The sequence below is a fragment of the Dermacentor variabilis genome, chromosome 5 (genome assembly GCF_050947875.1).
Source record: "Dermacentor variabilis isolate Ectoservices chromosome 5, ASM5094787v1, whole genome shotgun sequence".
Lineage (NCBI taxonomy): Eukaryota > Metazoa > Arthropoda > Arachnida > Ixodida > Ixodidae > Dermacentor > Dermacentor variabilis.
The window spans coordinates 68,087,311-68,105,577 of NC_134572.1; the positions used below are offsets into that span (position 1 = coordinate 68,087,311).

The window sequence follows — 18,267 nt, forward strand, 5'->3', positions numbered from 1 at the left end:
GGTTAATTTAAGATTTTGGAACATTGAAATTACATTGTCCAGGGCAAAAAATTAGGCTAGTAAGCCATTATATTAAAGAATTGTGTATTTGACTCAAGTTAACTTGGAAAATTAAGTCATTTCCATTAGATGTCAGTTCTTGCCAACCTGTGCCTTATGCAGAATCAAATGCCTGTAAACTCAGGGGTATTTGACCCTGTGCTAGCAATCACTCATTGCATTTGCTGTCAAGCAATAAGCACAGGACTGGGGTGGTGCAGCAAAAGTAACAAATGAGCAAGGCAAAAACTGTGCTCACACCCAACCAAAACAAAGCAGTGCTGTACTGCATGCTATGACCATTGCTTAAAGAAGAACTGCAAGAACATTGTCTTTGCTTCTTCCTATGTTTTGTGCCACATGCAAGCAGGACGCCTGCACCGCAGAGTGCAGTAAGCCCCTTTTGTTGTTTTTTGCTTTGGTGTTAGACATCTGATCAACTCACTGTTGTCAAGGTACTGCATTTGCAAGAATATAGCACAACCGCAAACATAGTGCAAGGCATACTACATTAAATTACAGAAAGAAGAGAGAGGGCAGCTTCGATCGAATTAAAAAAATGTTTTGATTATAATTCCAAGTAAGCATGTGTAATGTATCCGTCCTAGTTTCAAACGGCGCCTTTTAGCATACCACAATGCATGCAGGTATTTTGGTAATGCCCATTGCAGAATGCGCATTGCCCTCGAGGTCTGTACCACAAGTGACAAGTTTCGCTTAGGCATGTACTGCGGTAGTGGATCAGCCATCGCACTGTCCTGAAATGTAACAAGTGTGATATGCCGCACGGAGGGGTGACATGAGCACGCTGCGAGGTGCTGACTTATTTGCATAGTGAGGCCGTGTGGACAAGCAAAGCTGCTGAGCGTCCCATTAGACCTGTGCTCCCAGATAGAGCATTCTTATTGCAGCTGGATTTCTTTTTTTGCACAGTCACCCTGATCCCCTTACACTGCACTCTAAGTGCATCCTACCTGTCCGCAAACCCGTGGCCTTTGCTACTGAGAGAATGGCTTTCCCGCACAGCTTAGGTGTCCAGTGGCTGAGTGTACTTTACAGAGAAAATTTCAGCTGCACCACAATATTTCCACAAAATTTGGTACAAAATCTGACACATATTCTTAGATTAGATTGAAACAAACGCTAAGAACCATGTTTTCTCCCGCACAGCCAGCTATCTATTCAATTTGCTGCACATATTCGTATCCAACCAAATTTATGAAAATTTTTGAATACCTATTTTTCGAATCGAATATGCATTTAATGATATTCGAAATTGTAGAATGTTGACACACCCGTACTTCAAATACAATGGCTTGAATGCTGCTAAGGCTGCATAAGATTAGGCTAACACACATCTGAGCTATCGTCAAACCCATCAATGTGTTCACTGGTCTATTTGTTTGATCCAAGCTCTATATCAACATGTTATTGTACCCACCCCGGTTACAATCCCACCAGGGATTGACAGTATGATGAAACAAAATAAAATAAATAAATAAAAATAGTCAGAGAGGCATTGCACTACACTCATGCTACACAAACAGCACCTGCAACTAGGTAAAAACTGCTGAGCCCCTATCCATACTCTGATACATATTATAAGTAAAAGAGTGAAAGGAAGGAACACAATAATGAAGAAGATTTCAGGCAACTTATAACAACCTTAGCTTTGCACTGTAGTGAGTAGCATCACTGGAATGGATGTCGATGAAGGTATTTTATTTTTTTAATGCAGTAAAATGAACTCACCTTTCCAAGCAGGTCCCTCACCATTTGTGCGGAGACCCGGCTGTCCATGGTAGCCTGCAAGATGTCTTCACAAAACTCCTTCTGCAAGTTCACAGCATGACAGTGCAACAGCCGTCAGCGGCCAACTTCAAAGCAAACAAGATTTGAACGCCACAATCGGAGCAACACAAAATGCACACTAGGGCTCCAAGAATAACTTCAAACTGCTTTTTCAATCTAGGATTGCAAAGAACCAAACTGAAATCAAGGATTCTCAGGCAGATGAAATTTCGACACATTAAGCTTTGAGGCTGCAGTAGAAGAAAACGGCAAAACAAGATCAAATTTAAGAGTATGAGGGGAAGAAGAGCTCACCACAGTCGTGTACTCCCCACACTCCAGCCTTCGCTGCACTTTGATAAGATCCACAAAGTGAAGTTCTGTAAAGAGAAGACACAAGAGAGCCACAAGAATATCAATGCACATGCAGTAGCAGTGCTTCCAGAGCTATTAGTTGGCGAGAACCTAATAATGCTGTCCAAAAGAGAATGTCATCAAAATAATGATAACGGCAGCAAAGGAATGGAAACCTAGAGGTGTATCCACACGGGTGAACCCCTGACACGGAGGGGATTTTACGTCATGAGCCATCATGCTGCTTTGCACCAATAACTTGCTGACATGGATTGCAAGGGTGTAGTGTGGGGATTGAGGGATGTTAATGTTGGCGGACAGTTTTCGCGACCTTTACTCTCAACACCGAGCATACACGTCAGCGCAGGATGCTGTGGTGAGTGAGATGAAAAACAAAGTCGCTTCATTGCTAAGCTTCGACATGTCAGCAGGTGTTTGTTCCACTAAAAAACAATCACTACGCAGTGAACGTGACAGTCAAGCATCTGTAAAGCCAGCAGCGATTTCAATGGCACCTTTACATTGCCAATATATGCATTGTGATAGGTTGCTAGACTAGTTCGCAAGGTTCCTGTTATCTTGCCCGCCATGGGGGGATGTTTTATACCGGTGCGGCAAAGTGTCTCTCATACCCTGGTGACATCTTAGTGAGCACCTTGTAGCCACAAAGGCATTCCTCGCTGCAAGGCAAGAAATTTTTCCTCTGTGTACCATATTTACTCGAATCTAACGCGCATTTTTTGTTCTGATAAAACGGGTCCGAAAATTGCGTCCGCGCTGGAATCGAGTACGACCCTAAATCTGCATTACCATATCTCCACCGGCATTACGATATGGCCGCCTCACACACGCTTCCAGCCTAACTGCCGTAGCTTCCTCCATATGCTGTAGTATGTGTGCTTAGGTTAGTGCAGCATCTGTCTTCCCAGTCTTCCCGTTTGTGCCTTCGTGCGCCTATCGGTGGCTAATCGGCCCAATCTTCGCACTTGCTTTTGTGCTTTCCATACGCGCTGCTTTTGCTGTTCCCTCTGTCCTTGCCACATCAACAGTTTCAACTAGACCCATTAGCTTGGACGAACTTTGTGCCGATAAAGATTGCCCGCTGTGGGAATGTACTACGCATAAGGGCGCCGACCACGGCCGAGTTTTTCACCTAATACACCAAATATTCTAAAAACGAAATAGTAGATATTCAATTTGACAATCAATTTACTCAAACAATCACTATTAAGTTCAAAATTGCATATTCGAGTATTCACACATCCCTAGCAGAAATCCCTTTTTCTAACTTAAAATGCTCTTTACTTTTTAAATTAATTCATTTAAAAATTTTTTTGCAGATGCAGTCTTGCACTTGCACATATATAACCCAGCTCAATGCTGCACAGCAATCCATTGACTGACTCCATTAAAATGAACACGAAAAGAAGAAAAGCAGGAAGAGGGCGCTGACCTGTCCTTGCAAGTGCGGTGGTTGGCTGAGTGGAGTCCAATGAGCCGTCTTTGTCCTGTGTTTCATCAGGCAATGCCATGAGATCAGGAGGCGTGGGCACCGCCTGCTCCAACACTTGGCAGCGATCCTTCGATGCTTTCTGCAGCTGCACATGGCAACAACATGGAATGCTGTCAGCCACATAGTAGGCTGATGCATAGTGCGCCAAGCCACACCCTTTCACGAAGAAGTAATCATATCCCAGAAAGTGAACAATCGGGAATACTGCCCCAGTGTGCACATTATGCAGGTGTTGCTTCAGCTGGAGCAACATGCATGAAGGCATTGTTTCGTGAGCTGAGAACACATCACAGTACTAGGAAGATCTCTGCAATTAAGCAAATGTAAAGCCATTTCAGCACCAAGTGTCACCTTAATGACAGTATGCAGCACGGAAAAACAAGGTGTCATTCACTTTGTTCATTTTGTCCACCTGACGGCAATAATAGGTAGACACGCTAAATACTACGGTTAAATGTGGCAATAAAACAGCTGTTTTATCATTTTTAAGTACACCTTGCAGGAAGCCTCTGACAAGCAGCTGTCGACAAGCTGAGGCCGGGATGGAACACGCCTGAAATCTAAAGTACCAAGGTGATGCCTCGTTAATTAAACCTCGTTAATTAAACCTCGTTAATTCGACCCTCGTCAATTCAGAAAGTCGGATCATTTGAACTCGTCCTTTTTGTCCTGGCAGGCGTATGCATTATCTAATGCAATGAAACTCTCGTTAACTCGGACATATTTGGCTGCACATCGGTCAAATCAGACAACACTCTGAGCTCGGCAAGCGCCACAAATGTGTGATGCAAAAGAGCACAAATTGCGCTAGCATCCACTGAAACAAAGCAGCGGAGTTCGCATCGCCAAAGTCATCAGTGGAAATCACACATGAATGACAGCAACGCCAGAACGCTTCATGCCCATTTATGTCCTTAAAGCTTTTATTCTCCTGTTTACTGCCGCACATAGCACTGTGCTGCCGCGTGCCTTCATGTCTGCATAGTGTTGTGCCAACAAGTGGCAACGACGAGGCGATGGGAGCTCCCACTTCGCGAAGAATCAAGAATTCGACACAGGAGGCGACTTCAAGAAATGCCCCGCCGTCTCTGCGGAGCCCAGCCATCTCCGCGACCAATCAATTCGACGCAGGTGATGTAATAACCCTGCCCTGCCTGGTCCCTGCCAACGAGAACTCGCCCAAACTGGTTCCTGCTGACGAGGGGTCGCTGAAGGGATTTAAAGGAGAACCGGCCCATTGTGAAGAGAGATTTGCTTCCAGCCGCCCAGTAGGTCTGATGCGCTCCTACTGCTACCTGTACGCTATCATCCACTATCTGTAAATATTGTATAAAGTTTTTTGTTTCTTCTTCGTCTGCGGAAAGAGTCCGTCTTTCATCCTCCACCCCGAAGTCACAACAGTAGTCACCATCTATGATCGCGTCGATAGCGGCCGCGGCTGTGGCAATAGTTTCGCTTTGACTCGATGCGTGCGTCGGCTGCGTGCCTTCATAGCTGCGTAGTTGTCATCCATGATCTCATCGATAGTGACCGCGATTTCGTGTTCAATTGCAGCGAACAGTGGCTTCGTTCTGACTCGATGCATGCGTCAGCCGTGCTCCTGCAGAACCTCAAGGTCGCTGTCTATGATCGTGTCGACAAGTGGCCGCGGTTGTGGCAAACAGTAGTTTAGTTTTTACTCAATGCAAAGCTATCGAGGATGAAGAGCACCGTCTAGGTCACAATGGGCGGCAACCTGGCAAAAATATAATCAGGATGTACGTGTGATAGTGAAAAGCGTGCCTCAGACAAAGGCGCATGCTGTGGCCATGCTGTGAAGGAAGTCGTGAGGTTTCCGTCGCTGCGAGCACTAATCAGTCATGAGGTGACGAGAATTAGAGCTTCCACACTGCTTTTGTGCAAAAGAGAAACAGGATTTGCCGATTCATTCAGTAAATAGAAGCGCGTTGACGTAGTAAGAATTTGTTTATTGTTTTCTTGATACCCTCGATATTTCGATGTTCAGTTAATTCGGATATTTTTTTCGGTCCAGTGAAATCTGAATTAACAAGGTTTTACTGTATTACACTCAACAAGAAAAGACCAAGTACTCAAATCTGTTGGCTAAAACCTAACGAAAAAATAATGCTATAAAGATATCAATGTCACTGCTTTCTGTTACTATTTCTCTTACCTTTAAAACACTTCCCTGTTGACCACTGGGCATCTCGGTGACCACGCAACATTTATCAAATGAACTCATTCGTGACATTACGTCTTGGAACAACCCCAACATTTTTTACTACCGATGAATGATCTCCATAATGAGCGACATCCTCAACTCGCATTAACCCCGTACGTTTACCTTCCACTTTACACTACACCACAACACAAGTGGCAACTTCTTTTCGTAAGCGCTCCTTGGGAATTCTTGAGATGAATTTTTTTTATGGGCACACGTGTGGTCTAGTGGATGCCACTAGACCATAACTGCGACGCTTTATTCCAAATCCGCCATTAGGCCAAAATGGCTCAGGCCTCGCCCATATAGGCATAAAAACAGATTGGAATAGTTTTACATTATGTATACAGGCCCTGGGAACCAGAGATGCCCGCCCACTGAATGCGCTGCAGCACACGCTTCCCCAATACCTAGTTCACTCGCAGCGCCATCAGCCTACATTTTGTTGTTTTGCACCTCAGCTATAGAGAGCACCATGCCGCTCGGACCACTCCAGCTGTATTCTAGTACACTCTAAATACAGCGGCCCAAATGGCCGCGCACACACCAGCCACTTGCCGGAAGCGCCAAAAAGTCCAGTGTTATAAGCGCTAAATTCTGTGCGGGAGGTGCCGTCGCATGGTGTGCGGCATGTGAACGGTTGCACTCTTTTTCAAAGAACGAATCCCCTCACTGTTTGCGGCTACTGCCGCAGTACACATGCCGAAGCTGTTCTGGTGCAGCATAGCGCAATTTCAGTCAATTTTCTGTGTTTGATGCAGTTTGGCACAGAAATTTGCATTTGCATCAAAATGGTGCAATTGTGGCAGGAGTCCCACCCCTGCAGGACGCTTATGAGGTGGAAAGTTCACAGAAAAGCCGCTCTTTTCCACTGATGTGGACCTCGGCAACAGCACACAGGAGTATTAGCTTGCTTACATCTAGGAGGGAGCTCATGATGCAGCGTAGCCGTTCCTGCAGCACCCGCTCAGCCGTGCCAAGCCATAGACGGGGCGAGTCTGGCTCGCACAGCCGACACAGGTACAGCTCCGTCTCGGGCAGCAGGGACAGCACTTGGTACAGCTCCTCTGCACACAACAGAGCCAGGGTGAGCCGAGAAACACTGCAGCCCTTCGTTTCATGCACAGCAGGCAACGCTACGAAGGCTAGAAAGGGACTTCTCTCCCTGCTCGCATTTGTGACCAGAAAATAGCGCGCAACGTATGAAAGAAAGACATCGGTATGCATCTGGTAATTTGATGTTGCATTAAGTCTCATACTTTTATGTTGCAAAATGTGAGGTAACTAGTACACTGAAAATCAGTTCTGCAGAAATCCGTAGTTGGCAGAAGCTTCATGAGGGAAAGATTGTCAATTCATCCTCACTCTGCGATCTGCTAGCCTCCTGGCTTGCTCAGCTGGTAGAGTGATCACCCTGAAAAGATGTTTGTCCCGGGTTTGATCCCTAAACCAGGACAAATTTCTCTCCAACTGTTAAGGTTTCTTTTTAAGAGATCCATGGGGATTTCCTTCATAGCTTCGTGCTACTCTCAAATCCATGATGTGGTGCTTAGCAGCGCAACGTCATAGTCACTGGCCACTACGGCCGACATGCTTACTTGGAACATCTGCTGATCATAAACTAAGCACCACTTTGACAAACTTTTGGTATGGATTACTTACTTCATAGAGTGTTGCTGTTTACATAACTACAAAGTTCACTACAGCACCATCTTGCAGCAATTTGCCTCAGTGAACAACCCTTGTACAATCAGTGACAGCTAAGGAATGAATTGATCCTGAAAGGAAACTGGCATTCATCTGCCAGTTGAGCTGCTCTGTGTCACACAGCAGCTAATCACTGTCACTTATTTGTCACCTCCTAACAAATGTGCATTTGCATTCCCTTGCTGCTTTAGCCAAATTTTATTTCATCACTACATGACTGATCGCTCTTTCCCTTTTGCTGGTGTGAGTCCACAGCATGTAGCAGAAGACGAACGCGCCACTTCTGCGGCTAAGGCCACTGCCATTGAATACCACGGCTGTATTCAGGTAAACTGCTCAGTGCGGGGTGCCATCCTGGCAGCATGTCTTCACTAGCTTAGCTTGCTGCTGCAACAATTACAGGGTTCGTAGCAGCTCTTGCAGAAAAAATTTGGGGGTCTTCAAAAGCTGTCAAGGCCCTGACAAAGCATTTTCAAGGATTAAAGCACAATGACGCTGGACAGCTTAAAAACAAAACGGTGGCTTAAACAACAAGCTACCACTTTCTTAAAGCGAAGCTTTATATGGCTAGGTGAAACGAAAATGCCCCTGTCCGCACCTGTATACAGAAAACTATTATCATCAGCAATGGCTTGAGCATCGTCGTCGTCTTCCACAACCAGCCCTTTGGCGCCCTTCAACGCAACCACGCGAAAGCGCTCGCGTCACTGCTCCCGCGTTTGTTGTCGTCATCCTCTTCCATGGCTGGCTCCATTGCCGCTCATCATTCCAGCGTAGAATTTCACTTCTCTTCTGTCGTCGTAATGGCGAGGCTGCGTTTACGGGGGTATGAGCCATTGCTTAACCCTTTCAGGGTCAATGACATAAGTATACAGCACTGCGAACAAGTCCAAAACGGTCGATGCCGCATATTTACTGCGCCGTCTGTACGTTTGAAAAGTGCGCCAATTTACTAACTTTTTCTTTCCTGGCATGTGCTGCTATTATGCGGGAATACAGGGAATTTTTTTCTCATGCCTCCCTCTCTCGGTTTTTATTGCATGGTTTGTTTGCTGAGGCACTTCTATATACTACCACTCGCGCTTTGGCGTGATTAGTTTGGGTTTCTTTCTGCGGGCGGTTTCGGCTGCTTGCACTCGCAAAACTGATGGCTATCTCATTACTAATCACTCGAAGGGCGACCAACTGTTACTCACTCATTTGTTGCTCGCAGGGGTACGCATACGCGAAGGATGCCGCCGTGCATGCATTATCTGTTCTTTCTTTCTTTTTTTTTTTTTTGAGACTTGCAAAAACTAATTGCCTCTGGTTGGCGATAAGATGAACATTAGCGGAAGTTTGTCACACGTTTTGCTTTTCTGACAGGCACACAACCACTAAGTTTCCTTGAGTGCGCTCATCTATGCAGTTCGATTACGCTATGGACGTAAGTATTAGTGTAAGAGCAGGAACATTTGATACTTGCAAAATATCCTCGTTTGCGCATTTTCTAAGCCTTTGAACTATGTGTAAACAACGCGTCAAATTTTAAATTCTTATAAGTTTATTTCCTTTCTTTATTGTTGTTATTCATGAATAAACAGCACATATATACCAACTCGAAATATCTTTTTGTCACTTTACGCTTCCCCTAGAAAAATTACGGTACATTTTTTTCAAAATATGTCCCTCTAAAGAATTTAAATTTGCAATAAAAAAATTGAACCTGACAGGGTTAAGGAGGTATGAGCCATTCCTTGTCTTGACATGATGGACAGATTTAATTTTGAAGCAATTTAATTTTGAAGAATCACAAGTGGGAATGGTGGGCAGATGCTGCTAACCACGTCACCAAGCAAACTCGACACATCGGACACGAGCAACAACGGCAGACTGCAGGCATACCGCCACTCATGTCATTCCGTCGCAGCCGAGCGTATGTGCAACCTCATTAAGAAACACAAGGACGTCACCAATAATTAAGAAATACTTTAATGGACCATCGGGATTAACCCAGTGATAAACACCAGGGCCGCACATTTCAGCTTCACTGGTTAACCATCTGTACGGAGTGCTTTCACAAAGATGCTAGTTGAATTGATTGTTTTCAATAAACCTTGCTGTCAGATACATAAAGAAAATCTGCCAAGTTTTGCTCAAAGCAGAATCCAAGGATCTTTAAGCACTCTGTGAAACCCAAGGGCTCTCAATGCCTTCAACATACAAGTTCCTTCAATGTACAAGTTTCACATTCAAAAATTTTCAAATGTTTCAAGGACCGCATGGACCCTGCAATTATGTGTGTGTGTTTGTGTGTGCAAGTTTCTTCAGAGCATCCCTGCCACCTGTTACCACTTTTCCTTCCCTTCGAAGCTGTGCATTCTTCTCCACAGTGTGTTTGTTGTCAACTGTCAAAATGGGAGACCTTTATTATGTGTCTGTGAGAGAAGTAAGGAGACCATTTTTTTTAGATCAAAAGCTATTAAGGGGAGTTCCACCGCCGTTTTCGTGCGGTGGAATGCCGGCATGCAATGGCATGCTCTGCATGCCTATGAAAGAACAGTCAGAGCCCTGAAATTTGCTTTGAAACATAATTAACAATAACTACCAATAAATTTTGCCTTGCGTATACTTAATTTAAACAACTTACTTGCACAGTCTCAACCAGTAGCTCGTAATTTCCATTTCTCCCGTCACACTTTACCTGCTCCATGTTCAAGGTCAACTAGGAGATGGTATAGCTGAAGCGATGAAAGCTGACTGCACATTTGTTTTTTACTTGAAAAGAAAAAGAGGAAGTGTGGCCCACTTTTGTGAGGGCAGCTTTTCCTGCATGTTCCTGGCTCCTCACTGGCAACAGTGCCCAGTATGCATGTAAATGCATCTAATGAGACGACAATGAATGGCAAATGAATTGCCTGCTGCCACCCTCACCTGATATGCCATCGCAGCGTGCGTGAATCCATTTTTGGCACTGGGAACACTGGACCATCTGCAACGATACAATGACAGTTTCTGTGCAAGGCAAACTGAAAGAATACAATTACCCTGACACATTTCAAACACAACAGCCACAAGAAACTACAGAACAAGAAGTCACAAGCAATACTATAACATTGCGCAGCCTGAGGTTGTACCGCAGCCCAGTTCAGTAAAGATGCACAGCTAAGTTAATCTAAGCAGTACAACAGTTTAGCCCATTCAATGTTACACCAAGAAGCCAAGCAACATAAAGATGCTTAGCTGCAAAGTGGAAAAAGAAGCTAGCACCACGCAATCACGGCTGAGGTGAACCTGTCAAACCACCACAAATAAGGGCCTAGAAGGCGCCACAGGAGGCAATTACAGTGACTACTAGTAATTTGATTGCAGTTAATTAGATTTCTCAGTTAATACAATTTCTACTGATAGTCCCGGCCGGCGAATATTGAGATCAAAATAACTAAACGCCAAAACTTCTGTTATTTCAATCTCAAAATTGGCCTTCGCCAAATAATTCCAACTTGACCAATCCGCTTCCCGCAATGCAGCCATGTTACATTGTGAAGCATACATAATTTACTGTGGTGAAGCTTATCGAGAATGGAAAGTGGCCACTGTCAAGGGACATACTATAGACTCCGCTTAAATGGAACTCAAAGGGACAGAAAAATATGTACCTTATATTCTAAGTTTCATTTAGGTGAAGGGCACAAAAACCGGCGACAATTGTTTTATTCAAAAAGCGTCTGAGTGTCTTGATATTACTGTGGTGAATGAAAATTTACAGTGCCCTGCTTCCAATATTGCAGACTTCTTTTTGTGCAAGGTTGTGATCACGTGCGAAAGGACTCCCAATAATTCTGCGCAGTTCTCGCATTCAAAATAATGCTCCGGACATTCAAATGCATCTCTTGTTGTCTTGTCTAAAATAGTGGGCTGACACAGTAACAGCTACCGAATTTTCGCCCGTATATCCCGCACCAAAATTCCAAAAAATTTAACAGTAAAGTGGGGATACGGATCATATGCGAATTTCGCCTTGAACTGTGGCTTCATGGCAGCGCGGTGCATGCTGCTATAAAGACACACTTCAAGTCGAGGTTCTCTGCCATTTAAAGTTTCGTTATCTCCTAGGGAACCCCACCTCCTCGACACCCCTACACATTTAAGCTCCTTTCTCCACTCTTTCACAGTCATTCATTCTCCTCTGCTTTACGGGTCGGCATTCCGCGTTTAGTACTTCACCCATTCACACGGCGCTCCCTCAGTCTGCGCAACATGCTTCACGATGCACCGGTGAGCCAAATCACTGTTGGGATTTTCGGCACGGTCATATTTGCTCTGTCACCGTTGCCGATGCAAGGGCTTCTCCGTCTGCGATGTCATCTGCTGTCGTGCAAGTGCTAGCTGTGAAGTGATCCGATTCATGTCAGATATCATGTTATTGATTCAACCTAAATAAAGTCTGGCATGTGAATCCAGCTTTGTCAGCATCGCCGAAGAATGGGGGAACAGAGCCGCTGGCCAAAGATACGACGTAGACGAGTCGTGCATCCACGAATGGAGACTGTTCTTGCAAAGATTGAGCAGTGTTGTATGCAGTTACTTCCACAAATCATACATGAGAATTTTTGTTTCTTTCCGTGATGTTGTAATTGGGGGTGCGAATTATACGCGGTGGCAGGTTATACATGCAAAGGTACGGTATGTTTTCGACACGAACTTCATCTATATTTTCAACTGTCTCCTCAAAGCAGGTAACAAGGGCACTGTCTAAGGTGTCTTATTCCTGGCGGTGTGTGTGAAGCAGCAGAGGCAGCCTGACTGCAAGACACTGCCTACTCCGTAGTGCTCCCTTCTTCCTCCGAAATCTTTACTTGCCTAGCGAAGTCCTGATTATTGAAACACAGTTTCAACTTCGACATCTTTAATTCGCGTTAACTTTCCCACAGCTGCCTCATGGATTGGACATTTTTCACCACTTATAGCTTCGCCATTTTACTTGTTTGAGGAACATTTCCCGTTACAAATGCCAATAAGGTAGGTGGCAGTTTGTGCAAAAGTTCCACTTAAGTGGAGTTTGCCAAGAAATGGGTCCTATTTAACCGAAGTTTGTTGATACTGTTATTCAACCAAAGCTGACATTACTGTTCCATTTATCCTGAATTTCCGTTTCAGTGAGTTTTGTTTATTTGGAGTCCACTGCAGTATGCGTTTCTTAATGATACAGATGTGCAAGCACTGTCTACAGTCACAGTACAAGCACCTAGACACCTAGTAAGCGTACTGGTAGCCAGTTAGATCTGTTTCTAACATTGCTGTGGCAATGAGAGCCCTCATTTCGCCTGCCATGCATGCATTGTATATGAAACTGTTAAGAGGGCCTAGTATGTATTCCTTAATTTATATGCGTGCGCACACACCATGCGTCGAGAAGTGGAGAAAAACCATCTGTTTTGGAAAAGTTAGTGAAAAAGAAGCCAGTAAGATGAAAAAAACTTGAGGGGTCATTTAAAGCCAACACAAGAGTTGGGGTCTATCTGAAACTCTGAAGGCCTCAGTATATCTCAATGCTCGTACTGTGACTGCAGAGAGCACAGCATGTGCTTGTCTGAATCAGGGAACTTGTGCTATGCCTTGTAACAATGGCAGCTGTCCCCGTTTGGTATGCTTCGCCACATAACACAGCTATATTGCGGCGAAGCTAACATTAAAGGCAAATACTGCTAAATGAATCAACGGCGTGTTTCAGCAATTTTTCTGCCTTTTGTTTCATTCAACCTGCCGCATAATTAAACCAGTTTCATCGATCTCGTCAGGATCAAATTAATGGATGTCGACTGTGTATAAATTCCCAATACAGAAACAAAACGCTTTTAAAAGTGCTACAAGTCTTTTCACTTGCTTCTCCCCATAGAGTATCATAAGAAGAAATTTCCTGAATTCCTTTATGAAAACACTCTATAATTAATTAATGGTGACATAAGTGCACGACACAGAAGGTAAAATAGCTTAGCAGGCAACCACTTACCATTGACTCGTAATCGTCATCTTCATAGCACTTCTCACATAGTGGGCAGTAGTTGCCTGAAAAAAGTGCACAAGTAAAAAGTCAGTGCCAATCAGAACTCCCACATGCACTCAAGAGGCTAGCACTAAATGAAGTAGGGTTCACAGCGAAAAGTGCATGCAAATGTTACATTCTAGTAAATCAAAACATCTGCATGAGTTATCTTCAGTTCTCCCACTGTTAGTGCATGACCATTACGGGCTTGCCTTTCTGAAACCCTTTTTTTCTTTGGCTTTGACAAGTCTGTTAACATGTTTGACAAGTACCAAAATCAAGTGAATATTATTGACAACTGTTCCTTACACGCAATGCCTAAAGCTCTCCCGGTGCTCACCTTTTTCCCGAAGAAGCAAACACTCATGGCACAACGAGAGGTCAAAGTTCCACAAAGAGCTTTTAGATGAAGTGGTTCCACAACTTTTGCACCGGATGCACTTGACACAGACCTGAGGATGGAGGGGGGGGGAAGAAAATGCAGAAAAGAAACAAAGTACCGTGTTTTTCACTGCACCAAATTGTGCCCTGTCAGCAGTGGCAATTGGAGGACATGCAGTTACAAACCAGAGTGCAGTTGTGCCATTTTAGCAATACTGCACCTAATCAGAAATTGTGGACTTCTGTAGTTTGTACTTTCTTTAAATATCATTATGCAAAGGGCACAAGGTAAAAAAAACTTTTGCTCTTTAATGTTGTCCCCACTCTGTTCATTATGTGCCTTGTGGCATAACTGACAATAAAATTTTTAATCGGTTCGATGCTCCCAGTGGCACACATGGATAGGTGGCCCCCCATCTTGAACCCTCTCTCTCAGAAAGGAAATTCAATGAATTATCCGAGGCCATGCTTGAGACTGAGAAATGGAATAAAGTATATGTGGCATAGCTGAACCAGCTGTTTTTCTTTTTCAGCAGGTGACAGTGGCTGCTTGCGTTTCAGATCCTTGCTTTTGTTCTACGCAAGGTAGCCTGCACAAAGGTCACTCACTGCGCCCAGCCTTTCATTTATTGATGTCACTTTCAAACATGATGCATAGTTCAAAACCTACCTCAAGCTCTGAAAGTAAGCTTGGGTGTTTACCATAACAAAATTTTTTCTTAGTCAACAGGACAATATTCTCAGACGATTACTTTCAGGGATACTTTCAATTTTCTGAGATGTTGCATGACTAGCGTGTGCCGGACACCTCGTCATCTACAAGCAACAACATTCTTGGTCCAGTGCGGGGAATACTGTAGCCCTTAGATGGTGACAGACTTGATGCTAGTCATGCGGAAGAGTGTTCCTCAAAGTGATTGTCCTAGAATACAATGCCTAATGACAATACTTGGATACAGCAGAACGCCGCTGATATGTTTTTCAAAGGACCACAGAAAATAATTGAAAGCTGGGAAAATGTAACAGTGAGGAAGGCTGCAAATCGCCACAGCAACGTCTGAAACAGCCCTCGATGGCTGCCAGTGCCAGTACCATTAGACAGCTAGAAAACAACAACGAGGGAACGTATCAATGAGATTCCATTGTATCATGTCCATGCTTTCTTATACAAATGCACAAAGTCATTTACACAAAAGTCCCCCATGGCATGTTCAACACTTTTGTATTAAAACATAATAATGTGAAACATAAAAAAGGCTGATGAGAGGTGATGGCACATTTGATTGCGCCGCAGATATGTGAGGCATGTGCAATGCTATTCTGGAGCAGACCTATACAAATATGCCGCAGGGAGCTGTTATGCAACACCTTTGCAAAAAGATTATGCGTTTTATGCTTTCCACATCACAAAGAATGGCAACAATCACAATGTGCTCACCCAGATTTTCTTTTTCCTCGATGGCTTTGACGGATAGCCTGGGCCCAAGCAGTCCGAGTGGTACATTTGCTGACACTTGTTGCACCTCAAGAGTTGCTGCAAATCGACGCAGTGTGCCCATTATATGACATTCACAGCAAGCAAGCCAGACGCATGACAATATCAAAAGTTTTTAAAATCATTTTTTTTTTTTTGCAAACAAAATTGTAATATCAGAACGCTGACTTTTGTTTCCCCACTGTGCGGCTACCTAGTAAGTTGTTAAAAGACATGACATGCTGCTGAAGATGTTTTTACCTGCATTAAGTTCATGTTCTCAATGTCCCGTATACAGTTTTACCATGCTGTAGAGGTTATGTTAAGCGTCAACATACCAATATTTTATTTGCACATAATCCAGTATTCAGTTTTACTATGCTGCATTTTAGCTTAGGTTCGGTTTGGTTAAGTTAAGCCTCAACATACCAAATTCTTGTTTGCACTTGTATGTCACTCAACATCACTTTCAGAGAGGTTTTCACCCAAGTAAGCTGACCTCAACACAGTCACAGTGTCCTTGACGCTCTCCATCACATTTGTAATTCTACCTTGTTAAAATAGCTCCAGAAATACATAGTTTGCCATACTTGGACCAGTTATAGGTGCACACCTCCAAGAGGCAAAAGCATGCAACACAGCCCAAAGGATAAACCCGCTCTAGTGATATCTCTTTAAGAAAATGGTGTGCTTTAATTGCCATTATGTAGCCGCTTTTTCAGTAAACAAGACCAAACACAAGCATCCGGTTCATATTATACAAACTTGTGCCTTAATGCTCCTTCGACAGCAATGACAATTGGCTTTCCGATAGTATCACTCACACAACTTTGGTTTCACACCCCAAAAGGGTGGCTGCTAAGCAAGTACTATGCAAGTGCTTTAATTATTTTTCTTTTAAAGTAACAAAGATGCGTAAATTTATTACAATTTCTTGCTTGTAGTGTTGGCATCTGAGTTATACAATGACAAATGTACAGTCAGTGACACAATTTTTTAATACTTAAACAGGTTAGCAAAAGTGCCTCAAAAAGCTACCAACAACAAAAAAGAAAGCCAGAAAGCTTGTCAAGGCAATTTTCTACACACTTTTGAATTGATTAATCAAGGCAACTGGACTAGTTGGCACATATTCAAAGGACAAGACATACGTAAGCACAATAAAGAGCAACAGAGGAAGACTAGCACTCTTTCCTGTGTGTTTACTCTCATACACTATTATTGCACTTGTGTTTGTCTTAGATCTTGAATGCAGGTGCGGCAATATCTTCCTGGATTTTTGTTTGTCCAATTATTTCATGTTCCCCGACAAACATGAACATAGTCGTGATGCAGTGAACTGCGACAGCAGTAAGCAACCCTTCTGGTCATCTCCTGCAGTACTGGCATATAACAACATACATAGATGCAGAAATAAGCAACGGTAACTGAGTGGCTGAGTGGACCAGGTGACCAACCGATGGATAAGCTTCGATGTTTTAAGGATACGTTAGAGTTGTGATAGACACTGTTGTCGAGAGCTATAGATTAATTTTGACTGCCAGGAAACATTTAGTTCAGCACACGAGCGCTTTCGCATTATGCCCCCCTTGCAACGCGGCAACTCTGGCCAGGAATTTAGCCCATGACCTCGCATGCAGAAGACAAGGAAAGATAGAAATGCTCACACTGCTCCGGTGTCCACAGGCAATGCAGGCTTGGCACCTAGGGCAGCACCAGCACTCTCGGTCCATGCCTGGTTGCGGCACTTCATCAGTGTCAAGGCAGAACCAGTGGTATGGCTCGCAGCATACAGTGCAAAACAGCAGCTGTTGGAAGAATCGGGAATCACAACAGAGCTCAAGCACGCAAAAGTGGCCAACAAATGTACAAACCCCCACAAAGGGAAGCACAGGGCTATCTTGCACAGCAAGCGTGTGTACTTGACTACGGTATAAATTAGAGCCGGCTACCAACTCTGTCTCGTCTAGATGGCTCACTTTACCCATGCACATTAAATCCAGACCTATGAATGTTAAAATTTTAATAACACTACAGTAAGAACAAGAAAACACTAAAATTTAGTGACAAATATAAAAAAATGTTTTACTGCACAAGGTCTTGACAGTTTATTAAAATTTTACAGCTTTGGTTCTGTAGGGCCACTCTGAACAGGCCTTTAATGTCGGAGCAAGAATGAACTGTGGCAAAGAAAAAAAAAATTAAGAATTTTATTCAATATTCATACAGCACTGGCTGAATTTTACTTGCAGTTGTACATTGGTTCAATGAGCGGGTGGCGCTGCTGCAAGTAAGCTCAAATAATTGAGTGAGTCCGAAAGTAAGGCCCCGAAAAACAGCTCAGGGACTGTGTTCATATTCTTTTAAATTCTGCTATAAACTGGACACAAATGAAAATTGTAAAATTAGTGTTGTCGGTACAATGATCCTACATAAAACAAACTCGAAAAATTGGGCATTCTGCAATACAGTCGTAAATGTTGGCAGGTATGTTCATCTAATTTTAAGCCAATTAAGAAAATACAGATTAATTAGAACATCCTTCAATTGTTTTTTTTGCTCTAACTTAATCGTTTAAAAGAAATTGTGAAAAACCGAGGCGGATGCATGATGAGAACTACAGAATGCCCAGAGCACAGAGCGCACTTCTTATTGACAATATAAATGCGAGTGACCCCACACTTGTCAACTGCCACCACGCCAGTGACTGACATTGCCGCTATTTTCTCGAGCAACGGGAAGCCCAACAAATGTGAAGCAAT

The 18,267-nt window shown here is 43.6% G+C and overlaps 1 protein-coding gene across 1 annotated transcript in view; it reads right to left on the reverse strand.

Moving 5' to 3' along the window:
• The window catches only part of LOC142582747 (histone-lysine N-methyltransferase 2B-like), a 98,114-nt gene that overhangs the window by 44,122 nt on the left and 35,725 nt on the right, over window positions 1-18,267 (reverse strand). Inside the window, exons 12-20 of the mRNA XM_075692762.1 lie at window positions 17,173-17,313; window positions 15,470-15,565; window positions 13,991-14,102; window positions 13,618-13,673; window positions 10,539-10,596; window positions 6,837-6,985; window positions 3,638-3,782; window positions 2,146-2,210; window positions 1,792-1,872 (exon numbers count right to left, since the gene is read on the reverse strand). Coding sequence (XP_075548877.1) covers window positions 1,792-1,872; window positions 2,146-2,210; window positions 3,638-3,782; window positions 6,837-6,985; window positions 10,539-10,596; window positions 13,618-13,673; window positions 13,991-14,102; window positions 15,470-15,565; window positions 17,173-17,313 — 903 coding nt within the window. The remainder of the gene's footprint in view (window positions 1-1,791; window positions 1,873-2,145; window positions 2,211-3,637; window positions 3,783-6,836; window positions 6,986-10,538; window positions 10,597-13,617; window positions 13,674-13,990; window positions 14,103-15,469; window positions 15,566-17,172; window positions 17,314-18,267) is intronic.